Raw genomic sequence first — 22,172 nt, forward strand, 5'->3', positions numbered from 1 at the left:
AACAAAGGTAGACTGTTATTTCTCTACTCTGGTCAGGACTCTAGGAGCCATTTCTATGTCTACAGTGTTCTTAATAGGTGGGATAGTCTGATAAATCAATTAATCCCTCTTTCCCTCCTAGAATTAGCAGTTCACAAAGAATGAAGCGTTCATTTTACTGGTAGCACTCATATCTAAAACATCAGTCTGTTGCATTCATATCTAAGCATCAAAAAAAGAAAAAACAAAACAAAAACAAAACACGTCTACATGTAAACAGCATGACTAACAGTATTTCTGTGCATCATTAACATTAAAAAAGTGACCTCTTTGTCACAGCAGTATTACCATACACATCACTGTACAAAACATATAAACGTATGTACACTTACACACACACACCTGTTAGCTAAGTGTACCTCCTTGGTACAGGAGTGATCACTTCTATAGCAATGATTCAGAATAATCAACTGTTTGCAAGTGATATCCCTAAGCTCCCCACTCCTCTGTTCATCCTACACTGTCAGTTTCTCCTTTCTCCCACTCCAAGACAGGAGCAGCTAGGTTAGATCACAGACACTGAGGCTGAGAAGGCAGGCAAGCTTTTTTAAAACTCTAATGTCAATCTGTGGACAGCTGTGGTGTTTACCTCGTCTTCAATTCCCCACACTGAGCTGTCAGGTCAGCAAAACTCTAAGCTGTCACAAACTCAAAGTGCTGAAATGAATCCAGACAGACCCAGAACCCAGACAGAAGCAGCAAGGATGGAGGCCAGTTAGCAATTTTTAATTTTAAGCATGTTACCTGTGGAATTCCTTGTGAGGACATAACTGCTTGGTTATAGAAGATGCGACCAAAATGATCTCGGTCAGGAAATACTTCTGCTTGGCGGGGCAAGTTTGCTCCTCCGGAGTCAACTAAGTCAAGTGGAATGAAAAATGTATAGTGTTTAAAACTACCTCTATACCAAGCCACATAAAAATATTTCTATGATATAATTTGAATATTACTCGAAAAGACGAGTTTGCATTTAATACAAGTACAAATACTAACTGTGAAAACTAGGCCATCAAACTCCACTTTCAAAATAAAAATTGATATGTCTGCATAAGCACCTGTTATCTATCCCAAACATTTTTATACAAAAGTAGCTGAATTTAAAAGACACGATTAAATCCAGTTGAACAACCCTTTCTAAACTCATCTTCCTGCCAAAGGTCTATTTGACTTAAAATACGGTTTCAACTGTATTTTCTATGACCATTCTCTTAGCTTCAAAACAGAGAAGTAAAAATTAAATTTCTGATTTGCAGGCAAATTTATACAGTCACGCATGGAAGCTAAAGAAATTAAACTAACCATACTATGCACCTTAATTAAAACCAATATGTAAGGAAGTGTCAAAATGATGGTGTAGCTCTGATGATCCAGGAAATACACAAGAGGCAAGGATTTTTATGAGTGTTATCTTTTATTAAACCAAATGCATGGTTGGGATAAAGAGACCAGATTTCCAATGCAGTTCATTCTTCATTACTTCTTCATTTGAAAACTTGTCTAAGTCTATCCTAACTATACAGTTGGTCCAATAAAGGATACCACCCACCAAAATCCTTGCCCCTTGCAATGTACAAGGTAGTCATTCTAAGGGACTGCAAGATCCCAATGCAGATTATTGTTCTAAGATTACTGCAGAGTATTGCTTTGATTTCCAAGCACAAGATCACACAGAATTGCTCCTGAGTAATCAGTTCAGGACACAGATGTTCAACTGACAGCCCTCAGGCAATATGCAGCCTGCATGGGGTTAAATTGTGGCTACTGGTCTCTCACCAGGCTGCAACAACAGATGAAGTCTCCAGGCACCTCCCCTCCCTACATCTGGCTGCTATATCCTGGCTCTGCCAAAGGAGATAGGGCAGTGTGGTGCAGTGCTGAGAGCTGAGGGTGACTCTGGCCCATGCTGGAGGGTAAGATCATGCCCCTGTGGGGCAGTGGTGGAGGGCAATTGCATGTTGCAGGGGGATGGGAGAACTGCTCCTACACACCAGCATAGTACAGCAATGGGGGGGAGAGACGGCACCTAAAGCAGGGGGGTGCAGTGGTTGCCCACGCAGGTAAATGGAGCAGCTAGGATAGTAGGAATGTCATTCGGCATGGGGGCTGCACCAGGGGCCGACGCCTTGCCTGGTGCAGCCCCTATGCCATGTGACATCCACTGACATGACCCCCAGGGGCTTAGATGTTGGACAGGACTGAATTCAAATAAAAATGGTTATCCATAAAACTTCACAAGCCAAATATTGCTTGGTGAGACACTGGACTGAAAAGATCATACTGAAAAACGTAAAGAAAAGAAAACCTATACTACCCCCATACAGTTGGCACAATTAGCATGTCAAGCTGCTTATTTTAAAAAAAAACACAACAAAAAAGTTTAAGATTTAGAAAAAAACCAAAAACAAACAAACACACTGACATCTCTGACCAATTACAATCACAACATGGACTAAAAATATAGTGTCATTTTTATCTTTAGTACTGCCTATGTTAAATTGTAGAAAAGCACCAACTAAGAACTATAGCTGAAGTTTTCAAACTAGCTTTATTTTTATTTTTTTTAAGTAGGAGTATTTCAATAACTGCATATAACTTTCTAAGACAACATTACAAAATATTCTGTCTTTTCCATAAGACCAGAAGCACAGTTGATATGTACATGTGGGGTGCACTATTTTTTTGTTGTTACACAAGCATTAAATGTAATTTATAAGTTCTTATCATTTTCACCCTTTAGTTCATTTTACTATCTTTATAAAAGGAATGAACAAGCACTGTGAGAGTGTGGGAACGTGCATCTGTGTGCCTGCATGCACGTATCTGAAACTTCAGCTTTTGGATGAGCAAATTAAGAGTCCATCATTCTATCATACCATCTCATATCTAATGACAGTCCTTGGATGTCCTTTAACAACAGACATTTGCTATGTTTACAATAGGACTTACCTAAATATAGACATGGGAGATGATTTTGCATTGCAATTTCTTGAGCCCGTAAATGTTTCTTTACTGTGATTGGATAGTAGGTACCACCTTTGACAGTTGCATCATTAGCAACTACCAAGCACTCAACTCTGAAAAGCAAAAACTTTATGAGAACAAAATACAATTTCCTAGTTGAGCTACCCAACTACCATAATCACCACATCTGCAACAAATTCCAATAGCACAACCCACTGTACACCCATTAACTACTTATCACTTCAAAACTGTTCCATTTAGATACCTTACATCAATACAGGATACATCTGCTACACATTTGTTGATTAAAAAATAGTATGAATAAAGCAGCATCTGAAATCTCTAATTTAAAAAGTTATGTTCATTTTGCTCACTATAACTGGAAAGAAATTAAAAAGGAAAGGAAACAACTTGTCATTAATGGCCTTTTTGACATGTGCTCCAGAGGTGGGGGGATGCTTTAATCAGATCAGCTCCAAGAGCCTCTCTAATTAAATCACCCACAGAATCTCATATATTAGCATCCCCCTGCTTCAAAATGGCAGCAGGGGCACTTTAACTAAAGCTCATCGAATAAGCTCCACTTAAAGCAGCCCTGCCACCATTCTGAAGCACATGAGACGTGGAGGCTGGCTGGAGCACGCTAATTAGCACACTCCAGCAGACTTGATTAATCAAGTTTGCTTCGATGCACTGCAATTACAGCCCATTGGAGCAGCCCCCCCGCACACAGAAAACATTTAGGATGCCTTTACTTCTCTCCCCAAATTTGCAAGATACCTCTTGAAAACCCTTGTTTCTCTGATCTACAGTGGTTGCATCCAGAGAGCCAAAAAAGGGCATCAGCGATATGATGGTCTGAAGTCAAAATATAGTTTCTCAATCTGCTTTATAACTGGATCAACAAAACAAACATTACAAGCTTGACTATGGACAAAACAGTTTTTAACCTCTAGAAATAGAGGGGAAGCTGCTGCTGCTACTCTGGAGGTAACAGTTGTGTTGTAACAGCTGGTCACATCTGGATGGCAATGGTATAAGCTAAGTTACTGTAACTTTAACCCTGAATGAAACAAGATTAAAAGCTGAAAAAGTTTTGCTACATTCCTGTTGCATCAGGACAATGAAGATACAATGGTGTTGTAATAGCTTGTGTTGATATCATTTGATACCAATACAGTCATTTCAATTGTTTCAATCTGTTTATTGTTCATGTTGATTAGGCAATATTTGAGACATACAAAAATAGTTGAACTATTGAAAATCCAGTACTCTCATCCCGCCAGTGTTAAAAATCATGTTAGTTTTCAGCTAACATGTACTACACAGTAACATAAAAGGGGGTGTTTGCCAATTTAAAAACAACTACTATTAAATGTGCTTTGGAAATTCTCTGACACTAAAATACTTTTGAAAATAAAAATAGTTATATCTAATTGCAGGTATTCACGCAACTGGTTGAAAATTACCGTATTTTTCGGACCATAAGACGCACTTTTTCCCCCCCCAAAAGTGGGGGGAAAACGAGGGTGCGTCTTATGGTCCGAAGGTGCGTGTCCCGGAGAGACGGGGCGGAGCTTGCCCGCGGAGGCGGCGGAGCCCGAGCGGGACACCCGCCGCTTGTTTATGCCGTGTCCCGGGGAGACGGGGTGGAGCTTGCCCGCGGAGGCGGCGGAGCCCGAGTGGGACACCCGCCGCTTGTTTACACTGGAAGCCGGCGCCCGTGCCGGTGGCCGGGAGCCGGCAATAAAAATGGCCGGCCACCGGCACACAGTCTCTCCTGCCATAAAAACTGGGTGCGTCTTATGGTCCGAAAAATACAGTATGTATCAGCTGTTATTATTTTTGATGAAAATGGAAATAGCAGGCAATCCCCACGACTGGCTATATCTTACTGAATTGTCTCTGAAAGCAAGAATAAATCTACTGATGTATTAACAACAGCATGGGAGTTCAGAATCAAGAAAATAACCTACATGGAAAAACTAGTTTTTCAAATCCAAGCTAAACAAACTTATAGCTCTTGGAATATTTATAGAGTAACAATACATAAAACTGAGGCTGAGGCATAAGTAGTTCCAGCTTATAACCTGATGCTTTTCACAGTATGCTAGTAATACTTGGAATCAGTACTCGTATTAGAGGTGATATCTTTTATTAGACCAACTACCTTTTTGCAAAAAAAGGTCTTTAATTGCAAGCTTTTGGGCACAAACACCCTTCTTAGGCATAGGTGAAAAGACTAAGTTCTCTTGGGTAGAAATGAAAGTTCGTATTTCATAGGAGAGTTCAAAGTGTGGTAAATCTCCTGTTTGGAATAGTTTATATGTAGATTAGGCTCAGGGAAAAGTTGGAATAGACTGTTTACCTCTAACTTGTTTAGTGGTAAGCAGGATGTAGTCATATTTCCTGCAGTGTTTCATATGTCACAGAGCAGTAAAAAGATAGATGCAAATTATCTCGAACAAAGGCAGGAGCAGAGTCTCACATTTTAGGTGGTCAAACTTGCTTCCTCCTTGTAAAATTATGAAGATTTCATTTTTTTAAAAGGCTAAAATTCATTATCTTCCACATGTCAGGTATCCAGGTTGTAGCCATATTGGTCTAGTGGCATTTTGGAAGTCATTTGAATCATCACAGAGCTCAGAGACACCTTACCACATAAGAAATGCCTGCCCAGATTTCAACTTTTCTCTGAGCCTAATCTGCATATAAAATGAACTGTTCCAAACAGGAGATTTTACCACACCTTCAACTCTCCTATAAAATATGAACTTTCATTTCTACCCAGGATAACTTTTACAATCTTTTCTCCTATGCCTGAGCAAGGGTGTTTGTACCCAAAAGCTTGCAAGTAAACAATTAGTTGCAAAAGTCTAGTTGATCTAATAAAGTAGATCATCTCCAGTAAGAGTCCTGATTCCTTTTGCCTCTAGACCAATATGGCTAAAACCTGGCCATCCAGGGTTTCTTTCCATGTAGGTTATTTTCTTGGTTCTAAACTCTCATGCTGTTGTTAATGCATCAGTAGCTTTATTCTTGCCATCAGAGACAATTCAGCAAGATGTAGTAATACTTGGCCATTTATGGCAGCTGTTTAAAACAAGTGTGTACATGAAATGAGAAAATGCTAATGAGACTTGCAACAAACCAGGAAAGGGTATATATGCTGTTTGTTGTGGCTCTTTGTTTTATGGACATTGCTTATACAGCTCCTCAGCCCTTCTGTGTCAGTGATCTAGATTCAGCCAGATTCTTGACTCAGCATTTTGGGTGAGGGAAGTTGAGGGTAGAGAAAGTCCACATTCCAGTGATCAAAGCCTATTAGATGCTTTAAATCAGCCGTGCTCAACTTCTCAGTTTTATGAGCCACATGAGTGGTGCAAGGCCAGATCAATCCAGAGGCCAGAACCAGTAATGGGCTGGCACGTAGGATCAATTCACAGGTGAGATCCAGCATGGTGTCCTGACACCATGCACCAGGTATGGGCACAGAATCCCTAGAAATTTGACAAGAGGGGAGCTGTGGCAATTCATGTTGCTACCGTTCCCGCCCCCCATCAAATTAATGCTGCTAGCACACTCCCCCACCATCACCGTGGAGAGCCCTACCAGCCAGATTCAGCCCACAGGCATGAGGTTGAGCACCAGTGCTTTAGAATACACTGGCTGCTATCATCCCACACTGTAGCAGCTGAGAACCAGTGGAGCACCATGTGATCTGCCCATCCCTGAACACTTAAACAGATTTTGAAAATCTAAGCCAAATGCAAATAGAGAGCAAATTTGGGGCTGACTTAACTCTTAGCCATTCTCTCTTTGCAGCAGCATAAACCAATCTAGATGATCTTGTAACTCACTCCTCTTGGAGCAATTCCACTATTTATCTAGTGCAAAAGACTACAAAATAAAAAGCATGCTTCTTTCCTCAATGATCAACTAATTTCCATCCAAGTCTAACAAGGGAGACTCAAAATGACCCAAGTACTTGAGATTCAAAAATAAAATCAGAAAAGGCAGGAAAACGCACCCCAAATCATAATTCCTCCTCAGCTACGTCTCTTTAACTACCCAAACCAAAGACAGCTCCCACTAATCACGTTTTAAATTGAAAAGCAGCATAAGATTTGATCCCAATGCCTTAAAAAAAAAAGAAACAGAAACAGTTTGCCAATCAAGTATTACATGGTAGATACACAGTGATTTCACACACCATACTCCCATGAAAAGCATAAGGCAACACTGGATGAAATCACTGCCCTTTGTAGATTGGTTACAGCATCCTGGCTCATTGTCCTACAGAAACAGAATCTCACAACAATTTTAAATAAGCTGATAAGCTATCAGTGGGACCTTAAATGAGCAAACCTCACTTCAGAGTAATTTTCTAAAGAATAAGAGTAAAGTATGAGAAAGCCTACACAGCAAAACACTAGAAACAAAATGCCACATGAATCCCAGAACTGAAAAAAGAAGCCACATAAATATTTTCTCTCTTTTTCTCTCTCTTTCTTCTATAATTTAGACCATGAGCAATTCTCACCCTGACACTCGTCCAACGCCTGTGATAATGCCTCCTGCTGGTACCTCTTCATTACCATACAGCTGGTAACCTGCAAACTGGGAGAACTCCAAGAATGGAGATCTGTAAAGAGATATTGTAATAGGATTATTAAGAGAAAATAGCCTGATGACAAACATTATTTGCTTTTATTTCCACATATCCATTTTGTTGTTTTAAAATACACTGTTTTAAACTTTATTTTTAAATAATTTTGAAGTGCATCTTTTAAAATAATAGATACATCAAGATTTCAATCAATACTACTTGCCAATATTATAGGAAAATTAAAAAAGGGGGGCATTTCTATTAACTTTCACAAAACAAAGGACTATCTGAAGTTACAAGAAAGTCAATATACAAGAAGAAATTACCCACCCTGGATCTACAAGTTTGTCAATTCTCTCTCTAGGTAACAGCTTCCCTCTTGATGTGTGAAGCTTTCGAGCCTTTTCTCCACCTCCTGTAATAATGAAGGCATGCACTACATTTAGGGTATAAGTACAAGGGTACATCAATTCTCATTTATAAAAACAAAGACACACTATGTTTAATCAATGTAAGTTTACATTTCAGACAGTTAACTAGAGATGCTAATGCAAGTAATGCTGTTTCTTCAGCAAATAGTCCAAAAAACTTTCTTCATTCTTTCTAACAAGTCTTGAAAGCAAATGAATGTCCAGATAATTTAGCCTTTTATTCCCTTTTTGGAATGAACAAACTGAATTAAGAACATGGTTTTAGAGAAGCATAGGTATGACAGATGGAAAGAAGCTGCTGTTATGTCATTTTATGACCTTACAGTATACTACAAAGATCTTTGTTGAGTTAATTTGTAAATGAACTTCTCTCCCTTATTGCCTGGTTTCTGCACCATTCAAATATATGTGGACAGTTGACATGCATCACCCACTTCGCAGTACTGGCTTATCCAAGTAATTCACCCCTATACAGGTGTCACAGATCCACTTCTTGTCTTGACTTGTTTTACTCTGTTCCAAATAAAATCTCATTCTCTCCTTCTGATAGTTCATGTCTGTCTAGCTGTCATCTCAAGTTCAATATAACTAAGAGAGAGCTCTTGATATTACACAAACACAGTACTCCCCCCAGCCTCCTTTCCTAATCAGTGTGGACATCATCATCTTCATCACTATCCTGCCTGTCACTCAGGCCTGGAATTTGGATAGCATCTCCAATTTGAACCTCCCTGTGAGGTCGAACTGATGCTCATCTAACTCTTGAAGATTCTTTTGGTATAAAATCACTAATATACAGCCTTTTCTGTCCATTTACAAGAGTTAAAATTCTCATCCAAGTGCTCAATATCTCACTTCTTGATTACTGCAGCACCTTCTTCTCTGGCCTTGACAAATGCAATTTTGCCCCACTGATATCCAATTAGACTGCTACAACAAGACTCATTTTCCTAAAACATTGCTCTGGCCATTTGCCTGTTGTTTTGTATCCCTCTACTGGCTCTTCCTTCTCTATTGCCTGAAACACAAGCTGATTATTTTTTACTGTCTGCCTCTGTCTGGCCCATAAAGCTACTACCTACCTTTTAGATCAGGAGGGAGAATAAAGGAAGAGCTCACCCACTTATAAAGTACCTCATTATCCTCCTTCAGGATCCTTACTTAAAAATTCACCTTTACAGTGATGCCTCAAGGATGGTCAGGTTGCAGGTGGGCAATGATTGCTGTCTACCATGCTGACCATTGTTATCTATTTCCTGGAGCTTCCTGCCTGCTTACATGCATCTGCTGTCTATACACCACCCACATATCTTACGTTTTGCTTGCAAGGTCTCTGTGGGGTGATTTTTTTTTTACTTTGTGTTTACACAATGGGGTCCTAGTCCATGACAAGGATACCCAGGCACTATGGTATATTAATAAACATAAATAATAGAGCATGTATAGAATAAAAGATACCGGATTTTCCCAAAAAACCTTGTCTGTATAAAGTAAACAAGGGGACCCTTATTTATAAGGCCAGAGAGGCACTTAATCATTCTTACATGCTTTTTCCTTCCATCGTAGGCTTAATAATTTGAATTTCACTATCCATGTGTAAATTAATACTTAGGAAGTTCTCTAGGCAATGAGGTAAGGGAAAATGACCAAGTGAGACTTTAGCTTTGTCCCGTCTCCCTGTGGGGCCAGCACAGGAAGATTTGCTGGTGTTAAAAGCCCTGTATTATTATGTGGTAAGCATCACTGGGAGGTATTAAACCAGGGGTGGGCAAAATATGGCCCACAGGCCAAATCCGGCCCACAAGGCCATTCTATCCAGCCCGTGGGATCCCTAAAAAAATGTAGAAAATTAATATTTTTCTGCCCTTGGTTCTAAAAATGACAGCAATAAAGGGCAGTAGGACCCAGGGGAAGCCCAGCGGGCTCCAACAAAAGTGGGGCCCGCCCAGCCTGGCCCCACCCCACCAGCTGGAAGCCCCTGCCCAAGCTTCTGGCATGGGAGCACATGGCTGCCCTGCACCAGCACTGGAGGTAAGTGGAGGGGAAAGGGGAAGGACAGGAAGGACCCCAGACAGGAAAGGAGCGGGGGGGAGTGGCCCTTCCCCACCCCATGCCCGATGTCCTGCACTGCAGCTGCTCACAGCCCACATGGGGCTGCCTGTGTCTGCTCTGGATAGTCCTGTGCAGGCTGCAAGCAGCTGCAGCAGGGAGCACTGACCATGGACCACTTTTCCCCCCCACGCTCAGCTTTTACTTGGGCTTCTGCCCTGCAAGCAGACCCTCACCCAGCCTATGGCCAGTGTTCCCTCCTGCAGCCACTTGCAGCCCACGCGGGGCTGTCCGGAGCAGTCACAGGCAGCCCCACGCTGGCTGCGAGTGGCTGCAGCGTGGGGCACTGGGCATGGGGTGGGCAAGGGGCTGCTTTCCCACCCCTGCACTCAGCACCAGTTTGTAACATGGCCCCAGCACCAGTTTGTAACAGGCTGGCAGTAGGGTCGGGTTACAAGCTGATCCTGAGCATAGGGAAGAGTAGCCCATCACTCACTGTGTGGCCGCTGCCACGCGCTGCACCTGTCTGCAGCCCATGTGGGGCTGCCTGTGCCTGCTCCAGAGAGCCCCATGTGGGCTGCGAGCAGCTGCAGCATAGCGCACCGGCCATGGGGTGGGCAAGGGGCTGTTTTTCCCTGCTGGTAAGCAGGGGGTCAGGGCTGTGTGCTGCCCCCTGCCTGTACCACGGGGTTGGGGGGGCACTGGGTGCGAGTGGGCGGGGAGCTGGGAGGGCATGGGGCCCGTACCAGTGCCCTGGGGCCCGCACCAGCGGGGCCCAGAGCAGGGCAGCAGGGGTATAAGGTCCCAGCCGGCAGGGGCTCTATGGAGCCAGGCCAGTGCCCCCGCTTTCCCTGCTGGTGTAGCCCAGCCCGGCTCCACAGACCCCTGCCAGCTCGTGCCCCGCTGTGGGCCCCACCAGTGCTGTCCCTGGGGCATTGGTCCCAAGATGGTGACCAGGGGGCAGGGCACCTGACAAGGGGTGGGGCACCTGTCAAGGAGCTGGGCTACCCATGTGGGTCTCCACAGCCTGCCAAAACTGGGTAAGCCGCCCTCCGCCTGAAATAATTGACCATCCACGTGTTAAACAGTTTCCTTATCTGTGAAAGCCAAAGAGAGAAGGGAGGGGGTCAAGGATATCCAGCATCATCAGGAGAAATAAGTCTGGAGTCCAGTCCTACAAACATGTCAAATTAAATTAGAAAGATTAACTATGTTCCCTTCAAAAATTGTAGGAATTTCACTGCATACTTTGTTACCTCTGTGAGGCAGTTTATTCATACACAAGTTTTCAGTCTCACAATGCACTCAAACACAAGGGCAAAATTAAAAGTTAAAGTCCAACCTTTTCAAGACCTAGTTGTTCAGCACTTGTGTAGCTTTTTAAATTTGAAATTTTTCAGGTCACTTGACTTAGTTAACGTAAATTGTATATTAAAGAAGATTGATTCTGGATTTACAAATTAAAAAATAACACAGAATAAAACCCCCTCTGTCTGCTAATAACTTGTAGGAACAGTCTTCAAAGGACTGTGGTGATACATTAAGAGAGAACTTGAAAGGAAGTGTAATCACCCAGCTAAGGAATTCAAAAACAGAAAACATACAGATGGACCAGCATGAAGAGGGAGAACAGGGGATGTAAAAGATAAATCAGCAAGTCTCTTGTTAATAATTCTGTTTGTTTAAAAAGATACTACCATTAAATTCATTAAAACAATGTATTTATTTATTAAAATATTAGTTGATTAAAACTGAAATGCTTTTAAATATCACATTATAGTCTTTATTTAGTTTGTTTACTTTTTACCCCTCTCTCAGCCTGGAGGACAAAATTAGCCTTTATTTTCCCTAACTCAGCTTTTCTCTTACTTATAATGAGTTTCTAGTAATTCTCAGGCCCTTATGCGCTAACACACTGCTGTGAGATCTGAATGGTAAACACAAGATATGGTAATATGAAAACAGTTTCTCTGGTAATTTTTAAAATGTCATGGAAACATTCTATTGACATTAGGTGTTTGTTGTTATTGAAAAACCTACATTTTGAACCAAGTTAGATTATCCTTACATTATCCCTTTATAGGTTGCAACTAATGGAAGATAACAGAGCAAGTTTCAGTAATAAGAAGATGATTCTTATATTTCTGTGCGTCTCATGGGATCCAGACAGCAGACTACTTGAGTGAACACTGTTACAGTTGCTAAACAGCATCAGTCAAAAAAGCTCTCTATACCAGGGCTGTTTTAAAAAAAATTCTAAAAATCATGAATATGGTACTTACCTAGTCTGATTTTTTCTGCTTGCTCTTGGAGTTCAGTCACTAATGCTTTCATTCTTTCATAGTTTTCCTAAATGGAGGAGAATATGAGTGTTTCTACTTTTACCAAATACAGTACTGTCAGTGTTGAATGAAAAACACACCGGAGAAATAAATAGCACCAATTAGTGACATCACATTGTTCTCCCTGTTCAAAATTTTCAATTTATTCTCTACACTTCTGGCTCTGGTTTTTTTTTCCTTACTTGTTAAAAACATTCACTAATAAAAAAAAAAAAAAAAAATCAATGCCATCTCAAAGTGCTTTATAAACAGGCCTCCCCACTACCCCAGATAAGTTAAAGTCTGAAAAGATTTGTTTTGATTTACAGTCAATCAAAATTAGGTTATTCACAGAAGACTGTTTTCTTAAGTTTCCAGTTTTTGTTCCTGCTACTTATTATAATGTGAAGAGGACTCAGTTCACCTCCCACAAACCTTTGTGCCAAAAGGCCGCTACCGATACAAGGCTTACACTGAGCAACTTACTTTCTCAGTGTGGGTTTTGAACCAATAACTTTTTGTTCCAACCACTTGGTTTAGTCAAACTTGAAAAGGGTCCACAAAAAACACACTCTTACAGCTCTGGATACGAGTGACCATTTACCAGACATGCTGCCATATTTACCTAAAAAGTCATAACACTCATATAAAATACATTAATCTCTCTCAGGAATTAAAGATACTATCAAAACATGTTTTAAATTTGGCTTTTTAAAAACTCAAAGTTTTTTCTTTTAAAAACCTAGTTACAATCAGAATATACAATTCTATAAAATACTGTACATCATTCATATTACTTTAACTTCTGTCACTCATTTAAAAGATTGCCTTGTTCTCAGCAGAACCATTCTGGCAATTCTACATTTTCAGAACTAAATAATCAAAATAAAGTTTTCCCCCAATATCTATTGAGTCTCACAACAAGGCTACTTCAGCTCTGACTCACCTAGCTTAGTCACAGAAAGGCCACAAAGATGGAAACAATGAGGAAACAAGACAGTAAAAAAGAGATACAATGTGCGTGCATATATTGTACACAGAATTGTAATTAAGTTACTCCAATTGAGGGCAAAAGAGCATCCCTTGCATTTTGAAGTTATAAACAAGTAGGTAAAATATCTTGCTCAGAACTCTAATAGTAACCTCTACAGTTCACCTTTTTCCTAAACAGCAAAAGAATGCAGTCATAAGCGGTGGAGGAAAGTATTATTGTGGGGGACTGTCACGGAGCGGGGCCTAGGAGCGGCCGTGATCCCACTAGCGCCCCCTGCCGTGCCAATCAGGTGATCCAGCACCTTCTCACTCGCCCGCCACATCTTGTTGGTATATGGTTCTAGAAGGGAGGCTGCCTCTTATCACCCTGGACACCGTGCTATGCTTACGCTGTCCCCCGTTCCGTATGGAGTGACCTGGTGCACCCCAGCCTTATGGGCAATGCGTGCCTCCTACCTCCCCTTTAGCACGCCCCAAGCCTGGCAGCTCTTCCGGACGTTATTAGGTCCTTTTCTTTTCTGCGCCCTGCCCGGCGCCCCTGGGCTTGTCACGCACCCGGTGCCCCTCTATCCGTTAGCCCTCTTGGGCTTACTGACAGTACTCTTCCCAGTTGGGCTCAGGCGGTCTGAGCCTTACCTGGTCCCTTTGACTCTTCAGAGTCCCCACCACTATGGAGCCCCTCTGGGACCCTTTCCAGTCGCACCCCTACTGGGGCTCCTCTCAGCACACGTGCCCGCACCTGGGGCTCCTCTTGTACAGACTGTGTCCTATCCGGCCAGTCTCTTTGTGCTTAAGCACTCCTAGCCCTCACCAGGCTTCTCAATAAGCTTATTCCCCTTCCGGGGCTTCTCAAGTCCTTCTCACAGTTGGGGCTCAGGTGGCCGTAGCCGTGCCTGGCCTGCTAGACCACTGTCAGGGTCTTTTGCCCTACTTCAGCTTCTCTGCTTATCGCCCCACAGGGCTGGGGTCAACACCCCTCAACGCTGCGCCACACCGGCGCGAACAGCTATGCCTACCCGGCACCGCTCATTGTACCCCACAGGGCACCAGGAACCCCCAGATTACTGGGGAGCTCCCATGAGGCCTCCTCGCACCCCTACAGCCTCACCCAGCCCTCTGGTATGTAGCAATAACAAACAAGAAACGTAAAGCCGTGAGCCAACTAGCTATAACCGAAAATAAGCCTCCTGGCTAGAACTTAAGTGCCGTGCCCTTATGGCCACTATGTCCCACCTTCAAGCTCCCCAATCAGGGTTCTCTCCCCCCTTTCCATGATGCAGCCACCTGGGTGATCAGGCTGCACCGCTCACCTCTGCTCTGCTTGGCTCTACTGCAGAGCTCTTGCATCTCCAATTGTCAACAGGGAACTGCTAGCTAGGCTTCGGCCTGGACTGTTTATAAAGGCCTGGCCCTGCCCCCTTCTGGTCACCTGACCAGCATGGTTGCCCCAGCAACCATCACCTGAGCTGCCCTTGTGATCAGCAGCTGCCCTTATTCCTGCCTAGGAACAGGGCACCTCAGTGCCCCTGTGACAGGGACTGAGCCCTGCCTGACCCTCACCCCACCCTCTGCAGGGCCGTTGTGGGACTGGCGCACGCTGATGCTGTACATAGAGGCGGAGGAGCAGCTGCACACCAAGTGGCGCCAGGCAGTGGGACGGAGGCACCATGGTGCTGCTGCTGTCACCTGTCATAGTGAAAAGCTTTGGGGGGCTAAACCCCATTAGCCCCCACCTTCCACTGCCTATGGTTGCAGTTGATTATTACTGGTTTTGCCACTCTCCACAGAGTCCAAACAGAAAGACTAAAACTGACTACAGACCTGTTAATTCTGCTGCTGCTTGGAAACAGTAGTAGCAGCAAAGGCACAAGGGCTGTGCACAGCTAGAAAGATAAAACTGCATTCAGTTCACCATCAAAAGTTCTCATTATAATGATTTGGGTTGTTCTTTTTCTTTTTTGTTTAATTAAAGCTTATAAAATAATCATCACAATTCTATTAATTTAAACATACAATTGATATAAACAACCAGAGTTGCTGCACATGTTATTAGAGGGGAAAAATACAAGGTTCTCTCCATTCTTTTGACTTCAGTTTGAATGTTGATTTATTTGCCAGGCAGCCTATTATGAACAATCAAGTTTCACTACTTGTTTCTTGCTCTGCAAATTTCTATTATATTTGTGTGTTTCTTTCACACAGTATTTGGGAGATAAAACCCCTTTAAAAATAGAAAGTGTGAATGAAAACCTACAAAAATTGGCATAGGGACTTAGGAGGCCTAAGGGCTAGAACCAAACTTGGTTCTAAAACCCCCTAGATTTGAGATGGCCATATCTTTTTAAATAATATATAAATTAACATTATACACCACCATATTGCAAGCATCTTGTGGGACTGAAACATAAATGACTTTATGCATAAAATTACTGAATTCAGTGGGACTACTTGGATGCATAAAGGCACACACATGTTAAATCTTAGCTCTCTTTGTCTCTTCCACTCAGAAAGTTATTATTTGTCATAGGTGAAAGGGTTTATTAAAGCTATAAATGAACATACCAGATTCATCTGAGTGAATCTGGGATTAGAAACTGTCCATTTCTAATTCCAGAGACTACTCCTCTGACTAAAATAGGATAATGATTCCACTTTACAAAGAAACAACAATACTTACCTTAAATCAGTGGTTCTTAAGATTCAAGCCACCTCTCAGAAAATGCCAACTCTTAGTTTTCACTTGTTTTTTGATTACAGAAAAATAATAGAACAATTCTTCTGTTGCAAAGAACTCAGAAAGACCACACCAGGTCAAAATGTTTTTTAGCACTATGGATTCCTATTTAAAAATCTGTCAGTTTATCATATGTATCATGTTTGCAAACTCAACAGTGCTAACATTGTGTGGCACCCCATGGCAGCCTTGAAAGGATCTCAAGGCACCCCAGGATGCCACAGTCCCCTAGCCGAGAATCACTGCCTTAGACTTTATGGGGGAGGGAGGCTGGTCTCTGCATTACATATTATTAGTTCTGCCACATATTTCCAAGTTCTATAGTATATGATTCGAAAGTGGCAAGTTAGTTACCACACTTTCAATTTGTAGAACAATATATACTATGACAATCTGTTGTAAATGCAATAATTTCTAGATGCAAAAATTACCAAGTAATCCTGCAGGGAGTGCTCCCACTGACCTCTGAGAACAACACACCTGCAGGACCTTGCCCTCAGGGTCTTCACACAGATTTGGCTTTATTTTCCAGAACTTAAACTTACTTTTTTTTAATTATATTTTCAACCTTCTGGCTTGATAGTTTACATTATGAAGGCCAACTTGTCTTGATGATTTCACAGCCAGAAAGACAAATATTAGTCAAGGACACTGTAGCCTCCATTGCCTATCCTTATGCCTTCTTGTGTTTGCAGTTATCCCATGTATAACATTTGTTTCAGACTATAAGTGCCGCATGGTGGCAACCTTGGCCTTTTGTGTTTGTTAAACTTTACATATGCTTGTAGTGCTCTATAAACAATAATTACTTTCCACTTAAATGGTAACCCTGTTAGGCACCTTACTGTTTGAATGACGTACCAGATGTATCCAAAGGAACATACGCTAGTCCAGTGCAGCAGGATATACATGGCCTGCCCTAGGGTCCCCTAGGAAACTGTTGTCAATGATCAAGGGGGTGGCGGAGAAGGAAAATGAAAAGTTGGTTTTAAAAAACTGAGTTGGGAATCAGGCCTCATTTTCAGGTTAAAACCTGAGCAGTTGCACAGACACAGAAGTCTAAGACCAGCTTATTTGATTAATAAAAATAAAGTAAAATATTAACTTTAAACATTTAGAGTATTTCTAACTTTCATGTGGTGTAACATGTTTCTCAAGTGTCCCACTGAGCTCAGTTCTGTTGAGAACTTTACATTTTGCAATGAGAAAACAAGGGAAATGTTTTCATTAATGTTTGTTCCAGTGTAGGGAGATGTTTCACTTAATTTACAATCTTGCTTAGTTTCCTTTTAATTCCAGTAGACAGAGACTTTAAACAAATGCACATATCCTCACAGGTTTGGCAAACACCACAACATGAAGAACCTAGCAGAGAAGGTGACAAGTTTTCAGTGTCTTACCTGAGACAAATGAGAGCACTGCACAGCTTAATTAAAAAAGACTTTACCAAAGACACAAGCAAACAGATTTGTTTGCAATGCTCCTTTAAAATGACAGTGCAAGTAAACAAATTTATTTGCAACTGACAAGTGAATACACTTATTTTTTTCCTTACAGCAAAAATTATCCCAAAACATCTCTTCCTTCCACCCGTAAAAGGCTATTCTTACAATTTTTCACCCTTGCTTTCTACTTGTGCGTACAGACTTTATGAACGCTGCTCATTCCTTCAACTCACAATTCATTTCCAAGCACAGAAATCTTCCCCTGCAAAATTGTCATTTGACACCTGCATCAGGACTCCCACCCCCTTTACATTAGTTAAAAAAAGCTAGTTAAAGTTAAAGCTGTTGGTCAAAAAAAAGAAGCCAACAGCACACAGGGGTGTCGTCTGCAAATTAACAAAAGCAATTCTTCCACCCTATTGAGCACTGGTGAGGCCTAACCTAGACTAGGGTATTTGGGCACACACCACAAGAAGGCAGTTTGAAAAGAGACCAGTGTAGAACAACAACAGTGTTTAGGGACATAGGAGACAAGACTTATGATGAAAGTCTGAAAGAGCTGGGGTTATTTAAAGTCTGGAGAAAAGGCAGCCAAGGGAGTTTGATGACAGTCTTCAAATAGCTGAAGGGCAATTACTGAGAAGCTGGAAATGGGTTTTTCTCCATGACTCCAGGGCAGTGATTCTCAACCAGGGTGCACCTGTACCCTGATGCCCTGGGGCATCGCACCAGGTTAGCTAGCACATTAAGTTTGTCTGACCAGGAGATGTCAACCAGAAATCCACAGTTGTCAATTTTCAGGGGTGTCTGCAATAGAAAAACTGCTCTATTACTTGTCAGTAGCAAAAAGTGTTGTTTTTGTTGCAAGAAACAGTGAATACTGAGAGCTGGCATTTGCGGGGGTGGCTCGAGTGGGAGCTGGGTGACCGGAAACGAGCAGCGCGGCCCCCGGGGGCAGGGACAGAGGCAATGGCCTCGAGCTCCCGCCGGGGAAACTGGGGCTGGAGACAAGCATGGAACACGCTACCGGGGAGGGGCCGGGCTCTGCGGGAGCTGAGGAGCAGGCCGGGCACGGGCCGTGGTGACCCTGGCGCTCCGCTCTCCTCGGAGCGGCGTCATCTCCGCGCGGCGGGGCGGGGGCGGGACTGCCCCACAGGGCCTCCCGGCTCGGCCCGGCCTACCTGGTAGCGCGGTGAGCCCGCGTCCGGCTGCGAGCCCACGGCCGCCACCGCGTCCCCATGGTAGGCGCGGGCCGGGCCGAGCAGCAGCAGCCGCCGCAGGCCTCCCCTCAGGCCCGGCAGCATAGCGGCGTCGGCGGCAGGCGGCGCACGCAGCTCCCCCGGCCTGGCCGCCGCCACTCCCCCCGCCGCAGCCAATGGCTGGAGCGGGCCGCAGGGGCAGGCGCGGCCGCGGTAGCCCGGGCTTGTAGCGCTCGCAGGGCCCGGCGCTGGGGAGGCGGGAGTGAGTCTCCTCTCAAGGGGGCTCCGGGAGACCCGCCGAAGGGCGGGCCCGCGCTGCTGGGGATCAGTCAGCAGTCCACAGGGTCGATGCTTCCCTGCCCCTGCCGAGCGGTCCCCGACGCTTTTTTCTACAGTGAAGCAAGGAGCGGAGCCTCGCGTGGGACAGAGGGATCAGGAGCCACCGACCCGGGACAAGCTGCTTTCCTTAGCAACCTGCTTTAGGCGCACCACCTGGCCCGCCTTGTGCTTCTCACAGGCGTATTGCATATTAGCTCTGCACGTGCACATTAGGGCAACACAGTAAACTCCAGTGCTTATTATGCCGGAGTTTCTTGCTCCCAGGGGCACCATTTACACCTGTGCCCAGGACTACTCCACACTGAGCCAGCTGGCAGGGGCCTGGGGTGGGGTCAGCCTGCCAGTCTGGGAGTGTTCACCTTGGCTCAACATAGTGGGCACTTCTACATGAGATGCTTAATGCACAGTAACCTACTAACACTGTGCAGTAGTGTCACTAAAAAGGCATTTGCAGGTGCTACTGTACAGTAACTCTCAGGAACACCACATAGGAGGGGCATGTGCACCCTCTGAGCATGGCAGTGCACCCCCTACAAAAAGGGTGCCACCGACACTGTCAGTCACTGTCACCTGAGAGCAGTCTGCAATCCTCACTGGCTGCTCCCGGCAGTGGCTGCAGGTGGTCATCGACTTTTGGCCAGCAGCATCTGTGGGAGCTCCCCAGCTCACTGCCACCACCATGCCCCCCAGCCACCAGGGGCACACATTCATGGTAACTAGTTACTGCGCATTTAGTTAGTACTTGATTAAACAAAGACTGAATTAAATGTGCAATAACTACTGCACATTAATAAATGTGTGACCCACTTTGGAGGGGCTGGCTGGGGCATGAGGGTGCTTCAGTGTGGGGCTAACCAGCAGGCAGCCCCTGAACTGAAGCACGTTGTGCCCCAGCCAACCAGGACAGTGTCTGCACATGGCTGCTACAGAGTAAAAAAAAAACAAACCCAAAAAAACAAAACAAAAACACCACACAGCAGCAAGATAGTACTTATATTTAAATAGTTTACTCCAGCCTAATGGGGCACACATGTACACATGCAATGTTTACTGCAGAATTCATTAGCCTATAGTAAAAGTCTCATGTAGATGGGCCCACTCAGAAGTAAAACTAGAGCAGTGGTTCTCAAGCTAGACTCAAGGCAAAATCCAGTAGTCTCAAGACAGCCCTTAGAAAACATCAGCTCTTAGTTTTCACTCCTTTTTGAATTACAGAAAAACAACAAAGTAATTCTGCTGCAAAGAACTCAGAAAGCTCAACAGGGCAGAATCTTTGTGTTTATCTTGTTAATCACATTTGCACACTAAACCATGCTACTATTGTGTGACACCCTTGAAAGGATCTCAAGGTACCCCGATTGAGAATTTCTGCTTAATATCATTTAATGCAAACTTGTTCTTCACTACTTACTACTTTACATTATTAATAAGGATTCCTGTATCACAACAAACTAAACAAATACCTATGGGTTTCTCAAGGTTTTAATTTGAATCTCCATTGGAAACCAGTATTTACCAGACTGACAGATGCCCAGTTGCAACAAGGGACACTGCTTGTGCAGATATTGGTATGCAGTTATTGCATACCTCCCCTTCCATTATTAGTGTACCTTTATGGAATGCACAGTTGTTCCTAATTTTCAAGAAGGAATGAGGCAGTTTGCTCCTTGTAGTGTGCAAGTTGAACTGATTTTATACTGTGAAAGAAGTAAATGCATAATTACTAGTATTTATTATTGAAAGTGTTTGAATTAAATTTTTTTAATTTTGACCCTGATGAAAAATACTGCATGACACTGTTGCTATAAAAAAGATTGTGATGTCAGATGCCACACGATAACTGGTGCAGGGCTTGATGGAACTAATCATGTACATATAATATGGCTATAGCTTTGATAATTCAGTATGCTAACACTTAAAGCCTTTTTCACATAAGAATTTCACAGCTAGAAGTCCTTTTAAAAGATTGCAGTTATCCCCATCTCCCTATACTGAGTTTTAAGTTAAGTGCAACATCATTTCAGAACCACTGAAGCAGAGGTCCAATGCTCCAAAAGGATTCTGTGCATGAGTGTACAGTACAGGCAGACCTCGTTTTATTGTGCTTCGCTTTATTGCGCTTCGCAGATATTGCATTTTTTACAAATTGAAGGTTTGGGGCAACCCTGCGTCGAGCAAGTCTATCAGCACCATTTTTCCAACAGCATTTGCTCACTTTGTGTCTCTGTGTCACATTTTGGTAATTCTCGCAATATTGCAAACGTTTTCATCATTATTATATTTGTTATGGTAATCTGTGATCTTTGATGTTACTATTGTAATTGTTTTGGGGCGCCACGAACCGCGCCCATATAAGACGGCGAACTTAATCGATAAAAGTTGTGTGTGTTCTGACTGCTCCACCGACCGGCTGTTCCCCCGTCTCTCTCCCTCTCCTCGGGCCTCCCTATTCCCTGAGACACAACAATATTGAAATTAGGCCAATTAATAACCCTACAATGGCCTCTAAGTGTTCAAGTGAAAGGAAGAGTCACACATCTCTCACTTTAAATCAAAAGCTAGAAATGATTAAGCTTAGTGAGGAAGGCATGTCGAAAGCCGAGATAGGCCGAAAGCTAGGCCTCTTGCGCCAAACAGTTAGCCAAGTTGTGAATGCAAAGGAAAAGTTCTTGAAGGAAATTAAAAGTGCTACTCCAGTGAACACACGAATGATAAGAAAGCGAAACAGCCTTACTGCTGATATGGAGGAAGTTTTAGTGGTCTGGATAGAAGATCAAACCAGCCACAACATTCCCTTAAGCCAAAGCCTAATCCAGAGCAAGGCCCTAACTCTCTTCAATTCTATGAAGGCTGAGAGAGGTGAGGAAGCTGCAGAAGAAAAAGTTTGAAGCTAGCAGAGGTTGGTTCATGAGGTTTAAGGAAAGACGCCGTCTCCATAACGTGCAAGGTGAAGCAGCAAGTGCTGATATAGAAGCTGCAGCAAGTCATCCAAAAGATCTAGCTAAGATAATTGATGAAGGTGGCTACACTAAACAACAGATTTTCAATGTAG

At 43.3% G+C, this 22,172-nt stretch overlaps 1 protein-coding gene across 1 annotated transcript in view; it reads right to left on the reverse strand.

Annotated features, from left to right (window-relative positions):
- MCCC2 (methylcrotonyl-CoA carboxylase subunit 2) overlaps positions 1 to 19,020 on the reverse strand; it is a 70,524-nt gene extending 51,504 nt beyond the window's left edge. Inside the window, exons 1-6 of the mRNA XM_090038143.1 lie at positions 18,764 to 19,020; positions 12,372 to 12,438; positions 7,940 to 8,024; positions 7,544 to 7,645; positions 2,986 to 3,113; positions 784 to 896 (exon numbers count right to left, since the gene is read on the reverse strand). Of these exons, the coding sequence (XP_089894269.1) occupies positions 784 to 896; positions 2,986 to 3,113; positions 7,544 to 7,645; positions 7,940 to 8,024; positions 12,372 to 12,438; positions 18,764 to 18,886 (618 nt within the window). The 5' untranslated portion in view covers positions 18,887 to 19,020. The remainder of the gene's footprint in view (positions 1 to 783; positions 897 to 2,985; positions 3,114 to 7,543; positions 7,646 to 7,939; positions 8,025 to 12,371; positions 12,439 to 18,763) is intronic.
- Positions 19,021 to 22,172: the final 3,152 nt, after the last annotated feature.

This window comes from Crocodylus siamensis, chromosome 3 (assembly GCF_052110815.1).
Source record: "Crocodylus siamensis isolate JL-2025a chromosome 3, ASM5211081v1, whole genome shotgun sequence".
Classification (NCBI taxonomy): Eukaryota; Metazoa; Chordata; order Crocodylia; family Crocodylidae; genus Crocodylus; species Crocodylus siamensis.